This window comes from Dicentrarchus labrax, unplaced genomic scaffold, assembly GCF_905237075.1.
Source record: "Dicentrarchus labrax unplaced genomic scaffold, dlabrax2021, whole genome shotgun sequence".
Taxonomy (NCBI): Eukaryota; Metazoa; Chordata; class Actinopteri; family Moronidae; genus Dicentrarchus; species Dicentrarchus labrax.
In genome coordinates, this window is record NW_026136714.1 from 372,204 (window position 1) to 389,551 (window position 17,348).

Here is a 17,348-nt window from a genome sequence, read left to right on the forward strand (position 1 = left end):
TCATGGTCGAACAGTCAGAGTCCGGGTTGCAACCACAGAGACACTTATTGTTTATCCACTGAAGGAACTCCAGAGAGCATTGAATTGTGATTGATCCGCTGGTAGGGGGCTCTAGAAGGCACCACATCATGATTTATCTACCCCAGGGACATCCAACAGGCCACTTCTGAAGTGACCCTGCTGTCACTTCACTAGTTTTACTGTGTAACAAAAGTCTCTTATTTTGAAATGAAAATCACACTGATGACATCATCTCTTTTACCTACTTGCTGGAGAAAAATAAAATCTTGTTTTAACTTAACAATAAAGATTGTTAGTTATAGTTTTTCGGTTTTGTGGCAGCAGTAATCTTCCTCTTCCTCTTCCTCTTCTGACTGATGGGAAGTTAAAGTGACAAACAGACGAACCACAAACATTCATGAGATGGAAATTTCTGTGACAAAAAAAAAAAACCGTGTGAACTCGTCGAGGGTATGTTTAGGTGTGACTTTCTCGACAGTGTCGTGTTGAGTTGATTCGAAGTCCACCGGTTTCACAAGAACACGAACAACTCACACATTTTATAACAAACTGCAGCTGTACGCCTCCACCAACCCGTCCACTTCCAAGTACTGAGTTCATTGTTTTCAGTATATTGATGAAGACAAGAATGTCATCACTTCGTCGCTGTATCACACTAAACATCTGTGTGAAAATCAACCTGATGTACGAATGGAAAACATAAAAACAGAGAAACGAGAAGATAAAAGGACAATGCATTTATTAAATTATAGTTCATATTGGAATGTGGCAGAAAATAAAGAAAGAACACATCAGAGAGTTCCCCGCAGTGGAAACTACCTCTCTGTTTATCTCTGACACATTTCCACCCTCTCCTGTCATTATATCCTATTTACCAGCCACCGGAGACACACTGGGAACCCGAAGTGTTCACTTTTATGTTAGAAATGTTCAGTTTGGGTCCCTCAGCTTTCAGAAACTGACAGTTCAGGTCAATTTGCACAATAAGCATTAATAATCAGCTATACAGACAATATTTCAGCATTATAGGAGTGGGTTTCATTTCAGTACACAATGGACCTTTAAACTCCTGGAGGGCTGATTATGATTCATTTTAATGTCATTTATATGATTAATACACAACCGCAGCAGCAAAAACACAAACTGACAAAGAAGAAACACCCAACTGAAGAACTGAACACTCGCTCTGACACTGAGCTTTATTGATTCTATAAAGGAGGTCCAAACATATAAACAACCTCAAAATGAATGAATGAACCTGAATCAGCCCATCAGGAGCTGAAATGTGTTTTAAAAAAAGACTTTTGTATTTTGAAAATGTCCCAACAAAACCTCCTAAACCTCTCTTATATTCTCCACATCAACATATGCAAGGTAGCAGCTGGCAGTTTCTAGAAGCTGGAGACTCAGACTGAACATCTCTAACAGAAAACTCAACATGTCCTGGTTCACGTTGCATGTCCACTTATATATAGTGTGTGTGTGTGTGTGTGTGTGTGTGTGTGTGTGTGTGTAGCATTCAGCTGTTAGCACACACAGTATCTCAGTGACCCGACACTGCTAACTCCTGGAGGGATCCGTTAACGCAGCAGAGATCGGACTGATGCTGCAGAGCTTTCACTGAATTACAATATTCCACAGAAACATTTAATAAATATTTAATGGATGATAAAGGAACACAATAAGTAAAAGACAACAAATGTGGTTCATTCTAAAATTTCATGATCTATCTTCAGTCTTTCAGGAAATATAAATATTCGTCAGAAGTCGACGGATCTCAGCTTCCTCTCCTCCTTCTCGGTGAGCGGCGTCTGCGAGAGGATCTTGTCGTGCAGGCGGTGGTGTTTGCCGATCCCGAGCTTCGGCAGCCCTCGGTTCAGCCCCTCCAGCAGCACGCAGGACTTGCACAGAGCCTGGCTGGAGATGTACCCGCAGCGGTTACAGGTCCCCTGCACCGGCATCTTCACCCCCTCCCGCACAGACAGGTTCTCCCCCGAGTGGATGACGTCCATTATGGAGCTGGGCCTGACGCTCTCCAGGTCCTTCAGAAAGGTCCTGGCGTGGCCGCGGTAGGCGTTGGGCGAGTAGATGCACTCGGTGGAGAAGTAGTCCAGCTTCTTGAAGTAAGCGTACAGGACGATCTCCTTCTCGTACGCGTATTTGAGCGGCTTGCAGCGCGGCACGACTCCGTCGCCTTCGCTGGCCGTGGAGATGGCGGTGCAGCGGCGCAGGCGAGCTATGTCCCCCCGCAGGACGTTCATCAAAACGGTCTCCGCCACGTCGTCAGCATTGTGACCTGTGCAAGAAACAAACAAATATTTAACATTAACGGGGCAATATGGAAGAATCCTCCCAAAGACGAGTGTGTAGTTCAAACTCCGAACAGACAGGGGGCAGCATTTCACCGCAGAGTGCTGGACATGATATTGGCTGTTGGAGCATAAACAACAGTACATCCATCTTCTAACCTCTTAGCCATTAAAAGAAGAGGTAGAAAGTGTCGCTGCACGTACAATTAACAATTAATGTAATCATTAATAACCAGCTGTGTTCATGCAGATGTGACCGTCTGCGGTATGTGACTCCTGAGAATGAGCTGTCAATCACAAGGTAGCCCCGCCCTAAAGCATACCCTGCTTTATGGTCTGTTTTACTCTAAATGGGACCATCAGTTACTAAATGAACATCATGCTGTATGGAAGAAGACTGAAACTAGAGACTGAGACCAGAAACTCATCAGGAAACTGTTTACTGAGGGAATAAATCAACTGAGACGTCGACTCTTTCCTCCATAAGACTGAATGGTAATGGAGCCCGCCCCCTGCTGGCCGTTACACAGAATGCAGGTGCAGGGTTACCTGTACAGATCTTGTCCACTTTCAGCATGATGGCTCCTCTGTCCAGCGCCTGCCTCCTGAACACCCCACAGAAGGTGCAGTTGTTCTTCAGCCCGACCTGCTGCACTATGGCGTCCATCGTCCAGCCGTACAGCTCCTCGTACGACACGATCTTCAGCGGCAGCTCGTACTGCTGCTGGTTCCTCTTCACCGTCTCCAGCGAGTCGTCCCGGTAGCCCGTGATTCCCTCGTCCACCGAGAGGAGCATGAGTTTGAGGCCGTAGTCGTATCGCTCGTTCAGGAGCTTCATCACGTGAGCGAGCACCGTGGAGTCCTTCCCGCCCGACGCGGCGATGCCCACCGTCTCGCCGTGTCTGAACAGCTTCGCCGCCAGGATGGTCTGATGCACCTCCTCCTCGAAGGCCCAGAAGAAGCACTCCTTACACAGCGAGTGGCCCGTCTTCGGACGCTTCAGCACGGCGCGCTTGTCCACGCAGCTGCTGCACAGGACGGGCATCTCGACTGCTGGAGGAAGAGTTTCTAAAGGTTAACAATGTTAGTGTTCAATAACCAGCAGCTTCAGTACAGCGGACCTAAAGGCTGCTTTCATTTACTTATTGATCTATCATCCATGAAGGGAACTATAATCTGAATTATAAAGACAACAAAATAACTTCGACTGCATGAATCTTTTTTATTATTATAATTATCGATTAGTTGTTTGGTCCATAAAAAACAATAAAATGGTGAAAAATGTTTCCCAAAGCCAAAGACGTTCAGTTTATTGTCACAAACGACCAAAGAAAACAGAAAATATTCACATTTAAGAAGCTGAAATCAAAGAATTTGGACATTTTTTGACACAAACGATTAATAATCAATTATTAAATCAGTTTGATGATTAATTAAATCGTTGCAGCTGTAAATGTGAGCGTGATCTTGCACTGTTATTTTAGGAAACCGGCTCCTGGGGTTTAAATATATTAATAATGATTTAATCTGTGCTTTAGAGAATGAAGTCGTTGATTTTTGCTGTAAAAATAACAGAATTAACTCAAAAGATGCCAATTTGAATATTAAATTAGTTGAATAATGATCACAGTTGATCTCTAACAGGACATTTTACATAATATTGGTGATTTAATGTGTTTTTGAGTCACGCTGAACAAAAGATTTGAATAAAATGACTCATTAAACGTCATTAATTATTAATTATTGTTATTAATTAACATAACTGTGCAGAGCTCATGTAACAGTTAGTTAATGAGCAGTTTGAAGGTGAACCTCGACAGTTCAGTTAGATGTGATTTTATTTCTTGTTCTAAAATCCAACAACAAACTTACTGGGATAAAGTTTATAAAGACAACATTAAATAAAACCTTCATATAGCAGTCATATAATTAAAGCACAGCACATTTAGGCTATCATATATATACATATATATAATATCGGTGGTTTAATGGGTTTTTGAGGAATGCCGAATTAAAGACTTGAATAAAATGACTCATAAAACGTGATTAATTATTGTCTAACAGGGTTGTGTTAAGCTTAATGAATTAATTAGCAGTTTTCAAGATGAACTTCGGTTATTTATGTTTCTGTGTCTCGTTCTAAAATCAGAAAAAACAAACTCTTCGGGATAAAGTTCACAGAGAAAACTCTACAACCTTCACACAACTGTCTGAAAGGACTTTAATAATGAAACACACACATAAAGTGAGTTAATTCAGGTTTAACAGAAAGATTAAAGTCTGAAATCAACGCGTTTGAAGCTCGACGGAAGCCCACTGTGAACATTTACATACCGAAACTCCCGACGAACCGACGAAGAAGAGGAGGAAGAACAGCAGAGAAACACTTTAAAATAAAACTTTTTTTTACTTAAACGTTAAAATTAAAATTAAACGACCACAAACAGTCGCGTGTTCTTCCATCATGTGTCGTTAGCTCACCGGGAAACAGGAAGTGACGCGGACTGTGAGCGGCTGCAGCGCCACCCAGCGGCCGGAGTGCGTCAGTGCGCATGACACAGTTTCCAGCCCTGAAGAGCTTTTATTCTCCTTTTATAGACATTAATAAATACTTTAACGTCACTGACACGACTTTAAATCCACCTGTGATGTATTTTTAATGTGTTTTAAAGCTTTTTAAGATGAGGACAAACAACACAACCAAAGTCAAACGTAAGCAATAAGGATTTATTAGTCTGCTTCAAAGAATGTCACTGCTGCAGCGGCTGCAGCAGATATCAAAATGCTGTGTGGTGTAAATGGAGGACAAAGGGGGGGTTGATTCTGCTGGAAGGGAGCGGGGCTGCTGCGGTCAGGGTTCATGACGGGAAAGAGTCACAAGCTTAGCTGACGGGGTGAAAAGAACCCCTCTGGTGCCACTGCATGTCTCTGATGCGCCGCACCGACTGGATCTGAGGAATCTGGGCTCCGAACTCAGCGCATTCCTTATACTCCCCCTTTTCAAACAGGTACTGGAAGCCTCTGTAGCCTGGATACTGGTAGCCCACCCAGCTGGTGCAGCAGGAGCACAGAGGGGGAGCACAGAGAGGGAGCACAGAGAGGAGACAGTTAGAGGGCGAAGGAGAGAGACAGCATTAAGTTGTTGCATCTTCCTGCAGGGACTGAGTGATTTGAAAGACTTTGTTTAAAGGCATACTATGCAGTTTTCCGGTTGTGTCAAACAGCTCCCCCTAGAGTCGCTGTGGAGTACTTGTATTTAACGTTAACTGTCGTAAATACCACTCACCAGAGCCGTCTCTATATACGGCTCTGCGTCTCTGCACTCACGGCCTGACCCCCTCCCCCCTGTACACCGGTACATGTTCAGTAGGATGGAAGCGTCGGACACTGAACAGGCAAAGATAGACTCCGAAGATGTCTACTGACCAGGTAACGTCTGAGTGAATGCCTGCTAGTGTCTTCCATTGAGGCTGCTTCTTATGTCGCTGATGTATGTGACGTCACGCCGTAAAGCAATTTGTGATTCTCGCGAGATCTGGCGGGGCGCCACCTTTCAGACTTGCATTGCTGGTTCTGCCAGCAGCGTCCCTCTCCTGCTTTGCTATCGGGATGATTCGCTGTACTACGAGTTTGTTTACCATCGAAATGACTTAGAAGCTGTTATATTAAGGTAAAAATCTTGCATAGTGTGCCTTTAAAGGACCAGTGTGTAGGATTTAGTGACGTCTAGTGGTGTAGCTGCAGATTGCAACTCTCAAACCTCCCTTTTCGAACGTGAGGGAGAAAGTACGGCGGTGTTTGGTTTGTCCTGTCTGAGCTACTGTAGAAACATGACACTTTAACATGGTGGACTCCGCCACTAGAAGAGAACCCGCTCCCTCTGTAGATTAAAACGTCTCATTCTAAGGTAACAAAAACACAACTATTCTAATATCAGGTGATTATACACTAATAAAAACATACTACATAATATTCTGCCAATAGATCGTCCTCAGTGTTTCACACTGGAGCTTTAACTCGTGTTTAATGTTGCTATCCTTTAAGAAAACTTCCTCCAATATCTGGAGGGAGGATGGACTCACGTGCCGCTCTGAACCCGGACAGAGGAGACTTTCTCCTGGTAGCCGTGTGCGTGAAAGCTGGGGACGTCGTCATCTATGATCTCTATCTTCTTCCCCGCGAAGCTGGGGTTCTCGTAAAGGACAATCTTGTGCTCCTGGCTGTCCTGAGAGAGGAGGGAAGCCAGGGGAGGGTTTGTTAAGCAGCAGACGGGGGGGGCGACTGATTGATGAGGGAGGGTTTGAGTAGAAAGTGCTCGTTCTTACCACTTTAATCGGGCGGAATGCAACAATGGTGTCACTGCGCCTGCTGTTGGTCCAGGAATCCCAGCGAGGATACTCCCCCTTCTCAAACACATACTGCTCGCCCTTACAGCTGGGCTGCTCGTATCCCACCCATCTGAGGAGGAAGAGGAGGAGGAAGAGGAGGAGGACAGAAAGATAGAGTGATCATCCATCCAGAGGTGGCAAAAGTACTTTTACTCAAGTAGAAAGACAAATAGTTGAGTAAAAGAAGACTGAAACTTCAAACACTCAAAGTATAAAAGTCTAAAATACTCTCTTGTTTTCTGGAAACTTCAAACAGGGTCGACTCTCCCTCTTTATGTCTCTTTTGTAGTTTCTGTCATGTTAAATCCGTGATTTGCATCAGTCTTGATTTTGGGAAAGTGAGCAATGATGCAAAAAAATAAAGAAAATAAATCAATAATTCACCTCAAATGCATTAAAACTAAAATAAAGAGCCTGTTTTGAACGTGTAAGCAGTAGAAAGTTACAGATAATTGTGTAAAATATTTGAGTAAAGTAGAAATACCTGAAAAAACTACTTCAGTATTTGAGTATTTGTACTTTGTTACTTCCTATCTCCCTCACTGTCCCACCCTCTGTATGTCGTCTCTGACCCACACTCACGGTCCACACAGCACCAGTATGGAGCCCACTTTCTCCACGCCTGCTTCCTGGAGGTTGTTACAGGGACCAGTCAGCTCATGGCAGCGTCCCTGGAAGTTTTCCTGCTCATAGACGACCAGCTGGGAGGAAAGAGCCAATCAGAGGAGGAGTACAGGCGGTAAATACAGCTTCTCTCTGTAAACACACAGCTATCGTCGACAACTGACAGGCACTTGTTCTGTACTGTAACTCATTAGTTTCTAACTTGTGCAATAGAACATTTTCTCTCAGTTTCTAATGTTAATACAACAATTTCAACAAATTCAGTTATTTTAAAGTTCTGTTTTTTACTACGTTAGATTTTCTACAGTAAAAATAAAAAAGGTTTTGTAGAATAAGCCACTATAAACCTTTATACAGGCCCGGTGATGCAGAGAAATAAAATAAAAAACACACGTACACAAAAATTTATCAGTTCTATGAAAATGGTTTATATTCTGCACACATGATGGCACAGAAAGGTTTAAAAGGCTCTGGAGCAACTATAAACTATAAACTTATATAAAGCTGCACTAATGCAAACAAACAAAAATACAGTGATATACCGTAAAACCGCCAGAATCTTAAAAAATGCCGTGATTTTCACCAAACGCCTCCAAACTGGACCAAACTGACAAAGACTAACACTTCCTGTTTGTTTGAAAGTACACAAATATCATTTCAGTGAGTTTTCATCTTTATTTCCGTGAACTAAAATGTTTTTTTCACACCGAGTTGTAGTTTTTAATGAAGTTTTAATGGACTATATTAACCTGGACTCCAAGCAGAAAGTAAACTGTGTTTCCTCTCACCTTGAACGCACTGGCGCCCGGCTGCTGCTGCTTGGATGCAGGGTTCTGGTGGTCTGTGGCCATAGTGAACGGATCGGCAAGGACGAAACTGAAAAGAGAACAAATTCACTGTTTCTGAGAAACATCGTCATGGTTTAAAAAGTTTTATATCTTTTATATTAAAAACTGCTTCAGAAGTTCACAGCCTTCTGGAAACACAGTTACAACACTGCATCATGGGATACAGCTTGTACAGCTCAAACCTAAAACAACAAACTCTGTTAAACACAGCATGGTGAACCTCTTACCAGTACCTGTCTGTGCCAGTGTGTTTGTGATGGCACGATGGGCTCAATATATACGGGACGCCCAGGGGTGGAAACTCTGCCAACAGTCCGCACAGCGTCCAAGCCGGCCCGCAGGTCGGCCTGCCATAGGCCCAGCAGGCTGAAATCAGGGGTCACCCTGCAGCCTCCCCCCACCCTGGGGTGTCACACTCCCACAAAGTTATTTCATTAGTTGTCAGTTTTGTGCAGCCAGTCATTGTTCGATATCCACACGATTCAGCACAAACAGTGCCAAGAGTCCCGCACCTACAATGAGAGGCAGAGAGGGAGAGAAGGATTGTAAAAGACGGGTTTTACCGTGCTGGAGAGATTTGAATAACAGTCCAAATACTGCTGAATATTTCCACAAGTGTACGTTTGTTTGAGATTTCTTTTTCCAGAAAACTCTAGAAAGGTTTCATTTGAAATGTTGTCACAGCTGCTGTTTGGAAGAAAGACTGTGTTCACTTCTTTCTCCTGTCAGCTGTTAAAAAGTTCATTAAAGATCAATTTAACTATAAAAAAAACAAACTATATGTCTTCAGTTAATCAGTTTAAATGATCCTGCAGGTCAGAATCAGGTTTATTGTCGAGTATACAAGGAATTCCCCTTCGTATATTGGTGCACAACGATAAACAGAGAACAAGAAAAATATGAATAAGGATGAAAACAGGCAGTGAAAGAAAAGAAAGAGTCTAGAAAATCTACAATAATATATACATAAACATATTATAGTATATACAATCGCAGCAACACAACACGTGCACGTCAATAAACCTGCCAGAGGACAGAAGCTGATATCATCCACTGGAGATACTGTGAATATGGACGCGTGAGACAATAAATAATATAATGTAATTTAAATATAAATGGATGAAAGTGTTTCACTGCTGACTGAGAGTTTAGATGTTTTGTGGTGCAGCAGATTTATAATGTAGTAAAACTTTCATAAGAAGCAGATCTCCTTTACTTTCTCACTTATAGGTCTGGTCTGGATTTTATAGAAGTTCTCTGGACGTATAAAACCTCTTAAAACCCACCGGGTCGCCTGTTGGAGCGAGTTCACAAACTCAAGTTAGATCCAATAACTCCGCCCTTCTTACAGAAACTACGAGCACCAAAGTATCAAATGAACAAATTAATGATTTTTAATTGATATTCAGTAATTATTCATACTGGTTTAAATAAATAATCTGATTGTATTTCTCATCTTGGAACCAAAAAGGGAATTAAAGGCCTGTCTCATATAAAAGCCTGTCTCATATAGACGAATGTCTCATATAGAAGCCTGTCTCATATAGAGGCCTGTCTCATATAGAGGCCTGTCTCATATAGAAGCCTGTCTCATATAGAAGCCTGTCTCATACTGAAGAATGTCTCATATAGAGGCCTGTCTCATATAGAAGCCTGTCTCATATAGAAGCCTGTCTCATATAGAGGCCTGTCTCATACTGAAGAATGTCTCATATAGAGGCCTGTCTCATATAGAGGCCTGTCTCATATAGAAGCCTGTCTCATATAGAAGCCTGTCTCATATAGAGGCAGGTTGAGTTCAGTGATTGGAGCAAATAAAAGCCCAGGCTATTAATTTAAATATTTTTTATGGTATTTGCTTTTCTAAAGTTATTTATTTAATTTTGTGTCTTGTCGAGTTTTATTCAGTTGCTAACAAGCTAACTAGCTTATGGACTGTGGGTGTATTCAGGGGCTGACCGCGAGGGGTGGTTTGGGGTGGCGGCTGCCCGCCTGAGTTTGGTGTCACATGGTTTTAAATTTACCAAATTAAACAATATTCATTTTTAAAAAATAACGTGTTAAAGAACTATTCAGAAATATAAGTTTGTAAGACGTATTTGGAAAAATGCCTGAAGATTTGGAAATAAAACAAACACTAACACTAATTTCTATTCAATGCTTAATTAATGTGCTACAATAATGTTTTTATTTGGGGGCAAATATAGATACATGTGATTGTCTGCCGCCCTCTGGATACCTCATGAATATTTCTCCATCAGTCCCTGGACATAACGAGGTTAATCCTTCATTCTGTGAACTTATAGTCCAAATTCCTACACTACCTATATTATATAACATTAAAATAGAACATGTTCGCCTCCTTTTAGGTGTCAGGGGGGAAAATTAGCCATCTTCAACATTAGTTGTGTTGTGGTTTCAGAATGATGAAGACAGCTGGAGAACAGTTCGATTCACAGTCGGCTCTACTGGATGATTTCTTTCCTGTGTAATTATCATGTTTTCCCAGATGATCAGATGATGTACAGATTTTTAGCTCTTCCTCCATCTCTGTTTACAGGCTGTAGCCACGTTTTTATTCATTGACCCTCTAATATTTTAATCTGTATTTTCTTCTCTTGTTGTTGATTCTTTTTGTGGTATTTTCACTTTTTACTGTATATTTTAATGTTCTTTTGTACAGCACTTTAAGCTATTTACATGTGAAACAGACATCCACTGTGCCTGTTAACAATATTAATATATATATATATAATTTAATGATTATTACCTTGTTGTGTTTGTTATTTTGCTATAAGCCTGTTTCTGTGTGTGTCCCTATGTTTTCATTAGTGTATAATCACCTGAAAATAGTAATATTAGTACCTGAAGACAAACCAAACACTGGATCTAGATGGGGCCTCACAGCCACCGTAGTTCCCTCTACACACTTCACAGCCCGTTCTCATTTCCAGGTTCTCAAATACAGACGCGAGTGGTGTTCAGTTTGTTGCAATCTGCTAGATGCCTCTAAATCCTGCACACTGCTTCTTTAAGATTGTAGACAAGTTGATGCTTAAACTGAGTTTCTGGAGTTTCAAGTTGAAGAATATCAATAATCTGTTAATCTGCTGTCCCAAAAGGGGCGGGACATTTTGAATGTAGACCTTTGGAAATAGTTCACTGAGTTGTTTGTGGTGCATTCAAGTGCTTGTTTTTTATTTTATTTAACATATAAGGCACACAGTGGAACGAGACCTGACTGACTTGTGGTTGTCTGCCAGAAGCTGTCATACATTGACTGTTGATCCAGTCTGAAGCCACATTGTTACCATCCACTGTTTAGATCTTGGTGCTTTTTAACTCTAGATTTGAACCGGATGAAGGATTTTAGTCATCGGACGTCTGGATCTTAAGTTATCAGAGAAACAAGCTGAGCTAACGTTAGCAGCAGCTCGGCTCGCAGCCCCTCCGGGACGTCCTTTGTCTGTCCAACAGCGTGGGAGAAGCAGTGATTGTTAAGGTGGAACTGCTTTATTCAGTGTGTTTAAGGTGGAACTGCTTTATTCAGTGTGTTTAGTGGTTTTAATCAGCGGGTCTGTTTGTGTTGGAGAGGAGGAGACCTCTGTGGATCATTGGGCTCCCGGTAGAAACCTCCTGAACCATGAACACTGAAGGAATCCTAACCGGGAGAAGCTGACTGCAATGACGCCAATGGTGGTGAAGACAACAACTCCCATGATCCCCCGCTGCTTCACCACCTCATCAAACAAAAGAAACTGTATGTTTAAACCAGTGGTTCCCAACATGGGGGTCACAAGGCTTTTCTTGATCTTAATTTATACACAGTAGATCAATATCTTAACATTTTGTTCATTTCTGCAAAGAAAACTAAATTAAAATCTTAATTTTAAAGTTTAGAATATACTGTAAAACCAGAAATTGTTGAAACTGCTACTACATTGAAATTTTACATTCCTGATCAAGTAGCTTTAGTGATCTTAAATAACATTCACTTAATTTGGAATTTTTTATTTGTACTTTTAAAAGAACGAGTAAGAAGTATTTAATGAAGAATATAGAATATATATTTTAGTTAAAATAACCCATCACATTACTTCTTGTATTTCTTAATATCTAAACTCTGATGACCTGAACACAAACTGTATTAGAACGACCAAGTAGGGCGAAGAAAACACTCAATTGGTCCAAAAAGAAGCTTAAAAATAATAATAATAAAGAGGATTGTATAAAAAGTTCCTAAAATATCATAAAAACTCATCTCTGATTAATATGACAGGAAATAATCTGCTCAAACTTCCTGCAGTTATTGTGTTCATTGTACAGTTTATATCAGTTGTTGAATATAATCAGTTTACTCAGAGTTCTGCTCATAAACAAGAGTTTAATATATTTAATATTAGTTCCTAATGTTCGCTGCTGTTTGTGAGGGTCATTCAATGCACAATGATGACTATGGAGGGGAATGCGGTGCACTCTGGTTTAATAGCAAGCATACACACAGTATGACATCACTTCCATTGCTGTTGAGCAGATGTGTATCCAGATGTTCGGCTGGATGAGCTTTCTGATTGCAGCTCCACTCACAAGTATAAACATCACCAACAAACAGGGTCAAAACAGCTTTTATTCGCCACTGAAACATACGTGGCCCTCCTCTCTGGGCACAAGCAGCCGTGGTTAGATAGAGGCAGGGTGGTGGTGGTGGTTTTGGGGGGGGGGTCCTGCTCAGCTGGCTCCAGCTGTGGCAGGCGGTGCGGGTGGCACCGGAGCAGGGTCGGGTTCGGGTCCCGGTCCGGGTACGGGAGCCGGAGCCGGGTCGGGAACGTTGAAACAGCCCCTCTTGTGCCACTGCATGTCCCGCACACGTCGGACAGACTGGACCTGGGGGGCGGGGGCCTCCCAGTCGTTCCAGTGCTTGAAATCTCCCCGCTCGAAGATGAACTGGCGCCCCCTGTAGCCGGGGAACATGTAGGCGACCCATCTGCAGGGAGGGGAGGACAGTTAGACGACATATAAGACAGCAGAAAAGGAGGCGAGGGGAGGACGAAGGGACCGAGCTTACGTTCCGTTGAGAGCTTTGACGCTCGCTACACGATCCTGAAAACCGTGGCCCCACAAACTGGGAACGTCATCGTCAACGATCTCCATCTTTCTACCGGTGAATCCGGGGTTGTCAAACAGCTGCAGCTTGTGATCAGCGCCGTCCTGCAGAGGAGAAACATAACAGCAAAGCTCAATAAACGAGTCCTCCAAACAATGTGGAGTCACTCAATCACTTTAACTAAACCCAACTAATAACTAATAACTTCATCTGTAAAGTATTTTAAGTTCAAATGATTTAATTCCAGTTTGTTCCATTGACTTATTTTCTTTAAATTGACTTTATGTCATTTTAAAAATGTTATAATGAATCCAAATAATTCTTAATGATCCTCCAAAGTGCAAAGAGTCACATAAAGTAAGCTAATAGTTAACAATTGAATTACAGCAGCAACAATCAGATTAGTTGATCCACAGAAAATTAATTGGCTACCATAATCAATTAATTGTAAGTTGTAAATTCAGTAAATTCAACTTAAGTGGAAACATTTGTATAAAGAAGATATTTTAATTTATTCAGATAAATAAGTTAAATATGTTGCTGCATATATTAACTGAATTTGTACAATTCACTTATTTTATCCACCATAACAACAAATACTTGAGTTAATAAACTGAAAAGGTTTTTATCTGTTTGAGTTGAACTAACTCGTTCAGGTTTTATAGTGCGTGCCGGGAGGTTTGGGGTCACCCACCACTTTGAGGGGTCTTAGAGAGAAGAGGGAGTAGCTGTTCTGACTGTTGGTCCAGGTGTCCCAGCGCGGGTACTCGCCCTTCTCCAGGATGAACTGCTCCCCTGTGAACCCGTGTCGGTCGTAACCCACCCAGCTGACGGGAAACAGGAACACAGAGTCTGAATGAACTTACAGACATTAATGAAGAAGGTTTTAATGGTCAGGATTCAGCTCTGGAGTAAGAAGACCAATTACATGATGACAGGTCAGATTACAGGTAACTAAATTATCCATTACAGTTACGGAAAAAACTGCGAAAATATATAAGATATTCCAGTTAATATTGAGCTTGATTTAACCAGTAACAGCAATGGTTGGTTTAGATTATTGTACTAATTTTCAGAATAAGAGCACTCGGTGTTAGAAATGAAGCAGCTGTTTAGTTTTACATTGTTTAAAATGATAAAAATAAGAAGCTTCAGGTGCTTTAATTTAAGACAAAGTCACTTATTTTTATTATTCTGTTTGAAGAAAGTGTGTCTTATTGTAAGATTTTAGATTAAAGGTACAAATTCTTACATTCAGCTCAATAAAGTGACCAAAATACTTATTTTAGGAATCTTTAAGGAGTTTTTATTGCTTGTAATAAACACAACTTGCTTATTTTACCATTACAGTCTTTCAGTGACTGATTTTTTATGATAGTTTTATTTAGTTTTATTTATTTTAAGTAAAATAGTTTTACCCAACTGGCAGATTTAATTATATTTATTTTGTTTTACAAAATGTTCATCTTAAAATAAAATGCTTAATGTCTGAACAGTCTCAATCAATTCTATATTTAACAATCTCAGCACATCTCAACAACAGACCAGTTAGTATCATTGTAACAGCTGTGTTTACTCTTCTTCTGTGAAAAAGGTTTAACACCTCCTTTACTCCATCTTTCCCTCTATTATCCCACTTTTACTTGTTCAGTGAGGATAGTGATGAAATAAATATAAACTCTCTGTTAAAGCTGAATAATTCTCAGTCATTTAGGTCTGGGTCCCGCTCCTATTCGTGGCCTTGGTACTTGGGGATGGAGAAAGCTCTCTGCTTTATTTCTCCACTGTTATGATTGATCGAGCTACAGAAAGTTGTGGCAGGTTTATTTACTGATGACTGCTGCTAATCTGGTGGAAAAGAGGTTCTCCTAGTCCACACTTCTCTTCCTAATAGTTCCTGTTCGGATCCACAATCCCAGTGATTTTTAACCATTCACCTGACCTCCGCCCTGTATCTAAGCTCCTAACTAATCATGGATTTATGTGCATGCTACGTTAATGAAAGTGACTTTATAGCAGCTTGATATTGAAACGTATGTATTTTGATAGTATTATATGTTCAATTAATCAATTTAATTTAAAATATATATAAATGTATTTGTTTTAGGGATTCTGTACCTGTAACGTGTGATTGTCTGACATCGTGTTGGAAATAAAGTTATTGTTTGCGGTCTATATATCCATAAATCCAATCAAACAACCTCTGAGAGAGCGAAACTTACGGTCCAGACTCGACTATCAGTGATCCGACCTTCTCCAGTCCTTTCTCCGTCACATCTTTACACTCTCCAGAGAAATCCGCCTTGCAGCCCTGGAAGTTCTCGAACTCAAACAGCACCACCTGGATAACAGACGCAGGAAACAGTTCAGCAATACAGTGACTTTACACTGACTTTACTCTGATTTAACACTGATTTTACAGTGGTTGGCACTGAATATCTCCTTGTTAAAGGAGATTTCACAGTGATTTACCGTATAAATGAGGTACGATGCAGTGTATGAAAGCAGTGTAATCCTTGTTTTTATGTCTTTTTCTTCTTCCTTTTATACTTTTTTGTATTTTCAGATATTTTAAAAAGTATTTACATCTATCTGTAAATTTGTGGCAAGCATATTTCTTCAATTTCAATGTTTGTTAGGCATTTTTACAAACCCTCAAGGGGTGTTTTCATCCCATCTGTGTATTATCTAATGTTTTTATTTTACTTTATGCACAAATAAAGAACATTTCTACAGGTTTCAGACCAGTAGCAGGGCTTTGTGGTTGTACTGGACTCCAGGTGTGTGTGAAGCTTGTTCCAGTACCTTATATGTGGCTCCAGCTCCACCCTGACTCTTCCCAGCAGCCAGCTGCTCTGGGGCGCTCTGCTGCTCCGACATCCTCCTGATCCACTGCTCACACACACAGGAGGGAAAAAACTCAGTGTCACAGAAGATTTGGTTTCATTTTGGGCTAAAATATTCTGTTATTATATCAGCTGAACATGATACAGAAGATCCTTTATCCGTGAGGTCAAACTCCTCCAAACCTGGGTCCTCACTCCGTAGAGTTATTGATCCAGAGAGAGCGTTTTACCTGCGTATGCCTGCTAGGAAGTGGTAGTGTCCCTCTCTCTTGGTGCCACTTGGTGTTCGGTGGGGTTGAGCCATTAGAGGGCAGGGACAGGGGGGGTATTTATGGTTTATTTCTGGCCACAACAGCAGAAAAAGGGGGAGCTGTTGATACAGCAAGTCTGTCGCTCACATTGTGTCCGTAACGCTGCCTCTCAATAGGCAGCTGTGTTGGCACACACTGCCCTGCCCGTCCGCCCGGCTGCCAGCGAGCACTGTGTGCGGGCACAGGGAGAGGGAGCCAAGAGGATTCAGCAAACAGCCTCGCTCAGCACAAACACACAAACACAGTCTCACCAAACTTCCTCACACCTTCCTCCTGAATCTGAGTTCAGCAAGATCACAGCAGGGCTGCAGCTGACGGCCGCTTTCAGTCGAGTAGTTGGTCCAGAAAATGTCAGAAAATGTCAGAAAATGGTGAAAAGTGTTTCCCAAAACCAAAACCGACGTCCTCAAATGACTCATTTTGTTAACAAGCCAAATAGATTCAGTTTACTGTCACAGAGAGCGGTTCCCAACCTGCTGGGGGTCGGGGCCGCAACAAGAGGTCACCGAAGCTTCACAGAGGGTCGGGAGGCCTTCTTGATTTTACGGTGTAAGATAAAAATGTGCACAATAAACCCATATCTCTGTGTTTGGTTCTTTTCTGTGAAGGAAACTAAATTAAATTATTTTTTTGAAGTTTAGATTATTATTTAGGATCTAAACTTTGAAGACAAGAAGAGAGGATTATTGGAGCCAACCTGGCCTCCATTCAGAACCTGTACTGGTCCAGAGTCAGGAAACATCACTGCAGATCCATCTGACCCTGAACACAAGCTGTTCCAGCTCTTCCCCTCTGGTTGGCGCCACAGAGCACAGGAACAGTTTCTACCCACAATCCATCACTCTGACCAACAGTTAACTGCCCTGTACAACAACCCTCGGACTCTAACATCCACTG

General features: G+C 41.5%; 3 protein-coding genes across 5 annotated transcripts; all 3 read right to left on the reverse strand.

The window, feature by feature from the left end:
* Nucleotides 1-743: 743 nt before the first annotated feature.
* ctu1 (cytosolic thiouridylase subunit 1 homolog (S. pombe)) lies at nt 744-4,840 on the reverse strand. 3 transcript variants are annotated; one of them, XM_051422992.1, is made up of 3 exons: nt 4,665-4,840; nt 2,880-3,380; nt 744-2,317 (listed from the first exon to the last, which is right to left on the reverse strand). In XM_051422992.1, the coding sequence occupies exons 2-3, from the start codon at nt 3,373-3,375 to the stop codon at nt 1,782-1,784; spliced, it is 1,032 nt and encodes a 343-aa protein (XP_051278952.1). In that variant the 5' UTR covers nt 3,376-3,380; nt 4,665-4,840; the 3' UTR covers nt 744-1,781. The 3 variants fall into 3 exon arrangements, with proteins under 3 accessions (XP_051278952.1, XP_051278950.1, XP_051278953.1); XM_051422990.1 differs by having other exon boundaries at nt 2,880-3,383; XM_051422993.1 differs by having other exon boundaries at nt 2,880-3,398.
* Nucleotides 4,841-5,043: 203 nt separating this feature from the next.
* crybb2 (crystallin, beta B2) lies at nt 5,044-8,213 on the reverse strand. Its single transcript, XM_051422996.1, has 5 exons — nt 8,131-8,213; nt 7,301-7,419; nt 6,656-6,788; nt 6,413-6,555; nt 5,044-5,381 (listed from the first exon to the last, which is right to left on the reverse strand). Exons 1-5 carry the CDS (start codon nt 8,191-8,193, stop codon nt 5,213-5,215), a joined length of 627 nt encoding a protein of 208 aa, XP_051278956.1. The 5' UTR covers nt 8,194-8,213; the 3' UTR covers nt 5,044-5,212.
* Nucleotides 8,214-12,650: 4,437 nt separating this feature from the next.
* Nucleotides 12,651-16,467, reverse strand: LOC127376270 (beta-crystallin B3-like). Its single transcript, XM_051422995.1, has 6 exons — nt 16,371-16,467; nt 16,100-16,186; nt 15,517-15,635; nt 13,989-14,121; nt 13,256-13,398; nt 12,651-13,174 (listed from the first exon to the last, which is right to left on the reverse strand). Exons 2-6 carry the CDS (start codon nt 16,172-16,174, stop codon nt 12,919-12,921), a joined length of 726 nt encoding a protein of 241 aa, XP_051278955.1. The 5' UTR covers nt 16,175-16,186; nt 16,371-16,467; the 3' UTR covers nt 12,651-12,918.
* Nucleotides 16,468-17,348: the final 881 nt, after the last annotated feature.